The sequence below is a fragment of the Galendromus occidentalis genome, unplaced genomic scaffold, assembly GCF_000255335.2.
Source record: "Galendromus occidentalis unplaced genomic scaffold, Mocc_1.1 scf7180000077397, whole genome shotgun sequence".
Classification (NCBI taxonomy): Eukaryota; Metazoa; Arthropoda; class Arachnida; order Mesostigmata; family Phytoseiidae; genus Galendromus; species Galendromus occidentalis.
In genome coordinates, this window is record NW_003805385.1 from 3,847 (window position 1) to 7,786 (window position 3,940).

The window sequence follows — 3,940 nt, forward strand, 5'->3', positions numbered from 1 at the left end:
TGGGGAATACGCTCTCTCTCTTTCTCACGGCGCGGATTACCCCCGTCGTGTCCAAGTGGTGAAGTCTCTGAAGAGGAAAGCTTCGAGACAGAGGGGTCGCATTTCCGTACTAGTCGCCGAATGGGCTCGGTGCGCCACTGAGTCGAAGACACAGGACGACTTCCTCGATGCGAATCAGCTCGATCCGCTCTTTCCGGAAGCCTTCCGTCTATCCTCCGAGTTGACTCGGGCCGTCGTATGTTCGATTAGTGCCTGATTCCGATCCATACCGAAATGAACGAACACGAGGCGCTTTCTGTTTGCCGATAGCCGGAAAGCAATACGCTCTCTTCCGTATGATTCGAATCTCTCCAACTTGCTCCGTCGAGACGCCTGACGATGCCGGTTGGGGGCGGGGAAAGCTGGAGACTGGCGGAAACCCTATACGAAGGAGAAAACTCGTAAAGCGAGAAAATTATTTGCCCCAAGGGACTCTTCGGCGGAGGGAATGTGTCTTATGTCCTGGACCTCGTAGAGAGATCTCCTATTGGATACCGCGTGGGAATATGTCTGCCATCAACTTGCGATTCCTCTATCATTTCTCATCTAGCAAAGAAATGTGAGTCCCGACTCTTATTCTCTTAGATGGAGACTCGATGCCGCATAGGAAAGCCAGTCATTCCCTTAGTGAGCTTAATCAAGAATAATCCCAGGTCTCGCTCACAACTACGCCCGATATTCTTGCTTCCAGTCGTCGGGAAATACGGAATTAGCGCGGATGTTCTAGGATGCAGGGATCAAATCAAAGAACGACCAGCGAGCACCGGCACCGTAATATGTGGGTGGGTAGCTCCGGAATCCTCATTCCAAATACTCTCCTAACTTGTGACCTGATTGGGGAACATCGTGCCCCAAATCGATATATCATATGAGAGTCGAGTAGAGAGGGATCGGCGACAGGAATGAATGCGATCTTTGTTCGTCATCGATATAACCTGAGTAGGGAAGTCGGTGCTATAGGTGTCGATACTCTTAGCGAATCCTGGGAAGGAATCATGGATTTTCTGAAGAATGCCCACTCCCTTCCATTGCAGAGTCGTAATCGGAATCTTGACTGGCCTGCTAATACTGGGCACCGTGGTTGACATTTTCTGCGGCAACGATACACGAGGCAGGTATCGTAGAGCGAGAACATCAGTGCTCATTGATAATGCGATCAACGGGTCAGATAGCATCTAGCGGTCTGAGATACTGAGCAAAGGTCCTCCTAGCTCGAAATCATTCTCCCGACCGTCCTTCAATATGACATCGTCGGATGAAAAATCGGGCAGACAATTCATTCAGCGGAACTGTATTTTCTGATGCCATCTTATCCTCTCCCTCGCCTCCGAATCCGAGTAATCCGATTCCCGATCTAAGAATGGCTAATTCGGTCCTCAAGGTCTCGTTCGAGTCGCTCGATGTTTTTCGGCCCGCGCAAACTACCTGAGGTTCACCAATACCACCCTGACGCCCGAATCGAGGAGATTAGATTGTTTGCACGGGATTCGAGCCCTGAGCGCACTGTGGATTCTCTACGCCCATGTTTGCCTGAAAGACTGGGGCAATGTGGGTAGGTCACATCGAACGCTTCTCTCGGTCTCCTTCTAATAAAAGCTGCCTCAGAAACTCACTGCTCCCCTCGCTTTCCAGATGGCATCCTGACCCTCCTCTGGATGTTCAAATCCCCATCCGGCGTGATATTGAATCAGTTCGTATTGGCCTTGGAGACATTCTTCACACTTCTCGGCTTTTCATTGTACAGGCTTGTCACCCAAGAGCGGAAGCGAAATAATGCAAGTATTTTCCGGGCGAAATATATCCAATGTACGTAAACGGATTGCGAGCAGTTGTGGGGAACTCAACGACCTCCCTCCTCCAGATGCCTGCATTGAAGCTCGCGTTGAAAGTGATCCTGCGTCGTGCAGTCAGGTACATTGTTACGGGCATGGGAGCCATGGCCGTATTCTATGTTCTGCCTCTCATTACTTCGGGACCAGGCATCGACTATATGTATCCGTACCTTGAGGACTTTTGTAATGCGAGATGGTGGTCGTATCCCATTTTCATAAACAATTTGTGGACAATTCAAGACATCTGCGTCGAGAACCAGTGGTACGTGAGAGCCGATCGTAATGAAAGCCGAGATCCTGAAAAAAGAACTCGCATGATAATTCCGCTCCACCTCGTCCCAGGTACACCGCAGCAGATATGCAGATTGTTTGCATACTCATTCTACCCATCTGTTTGCTAATCCGGGAGCCAGGCAAGGGCATCCGAATCCTTCTATATCTTGTCGGGGGCTCGATGGTGTACGCTGCGAGTCTGACGTATTACTATGGCGCGTCTCCGATATTTTTGCTGCTACCGAACCAAGCAATAGCGGTAAGCACCAGTTCGAAAAACATGGAAGTGTGTGTGTTTCAAACCCTCATCAAGATCGGAATCCTCTCGCTTGTGTTCGGCAAGTAACGCGATGAGTTTCCTTCAGTCATTGCAATTGCTATCCCACCTGCACAACCATAGCCTCGCCCACCTGAGCCCGGCAGCCGTCGGTGTCCTCGGTGGATATCTCATCGACAAATATAGAGATATCGATCTCGGGAAAACCGTGTACAGAGCCGGTTGGATCTTATACAGTGCTGTCATAATCGCTTTCGGAATGGGTGAGTGATGTCGATATTCATGAATGCGACCAGGTTGAGTGTCGAGTGGCCCTATGTATTCAAGATCTCGACGGGCTGAGAAAAAATGTACCGTAGGTTCCTCGTGACGGATAATGAATCTTCGGACAATTCTCAGACCCCGTGAACGGGAGGCTGTTTCATAAATAATAATCGAGGACGCTTGCCTTCTTAGCGTCCTGCATCTGGAATGATCGGGGTTACGCCTCCGTATCGGAGTCGGTACTATACGCAGCTATATTCAGACCGTTGTGGGCTGCGAGCCTTATCTGGTTGATCTACATGTGCTCATGCGGGAGAGCTCGTGAGTTGCTTTTGATGTTTCAAATATGGGGACGTCAGTGGGATGTCGAGTCAATATCGGGAGATCCTAGGGCTCGAGAGAAGCTGAACTATCCGGTCCCCGCCCCGATGGTAATGGGGGATTATCTAATCCAATTTCAAAACATAATTCTGTGAACTCTCATCCTTCTAGGCTTAATCCGCTGGTTTCTGAGCCGTCCGAATTTCATCGTCCTCAGTCGATTATCCTTGAGCTTTTACCTGATGCAGTGGCCGGCCCTGTGGCTTTCCATGTTCTCCACACGGAATCCGTATTCCGCCTCTCATTACCAGCATGTGAGTTAATAACGGAATTCCAGTCTCTATTCCAATGATTGTCTCCATTCCGAAGATAAAAGGAGGGGATCCGAGAGCGAAGCTCTGCACCCGCTCGAGCGACGAGAGCTCGAGCTTCGAACGGGCTGTAGAGACTCCCTGGGATAGAGTTGAAAGGAGGCGTCAGGGTTTCGGCGAAGAATCTGTGGAGCACCGGAGAGTCGCCCTCACAATAGATCAATCTCCTGGAAGGGTAAAGATCGAGAGAACCTCCGACTACTGCTCCTTGGCACTGACTACGATCAGATTAACGCTCCATGCCATCAGCGTGGTGAATGATGGCCGAGATGCCTGAATATTCTCGCTGAATCTGCGCCACGCCCGCCTCGTACAATCGAGCGAATCGCCGCACTCGCATGGCGTCGTATGATCGAGAACTTCTATAAGGCCTCCCGATCCCTTTACAGCTCCGCGAATTCGTCGCTGATGCGACGTTCAACGTCCTGGGGGCTTGGGTTCTGGTCCTATTATTCGAAGCTCCGACAACAGCTCTGGATTCGTTGGCTCTCCAATCACCGCGGAAGAAACCGACTCTCTCCGAGCAAGGAGAAGATAAATTGAGAGAAGAAGCTGCGGCGAAA

At 50.5% G+C, this 3,940-nt stretch overlaps 1 protein-coding gene across 1 annotated transcript; it reads left to right on the forward strand.

Annotated features, from left to right (window-relative positions):
• The first annotated feature begins 545 nt into the window (after positions 1–545).
• Positions 546–3,654, forward strand: LOC100897468 (O-acyltransferase like protein). The gene is made up of 10 exons (XM_029111210.1): positions 546–598; positions 693–821; positions 1,074–1,150; positions 1,421–1,591; positions 1,672–1,814; positions 1,901–2,133; positions 2,214–2,403; positions 2,510–2,684; positions 3,178–3,320; positions 3,376–3,654. The coding sequence occupies exons 1-10, from the start codon at positions 546–548 to the stop codon at positions 3,652–3,654; spliced, it is 1,593 nt and encodes a 530-aa protein (XP_028967043.1).
• The last annotated feature ends 286 nt before the right edge of the window (positions 3,655–3,940 follow it).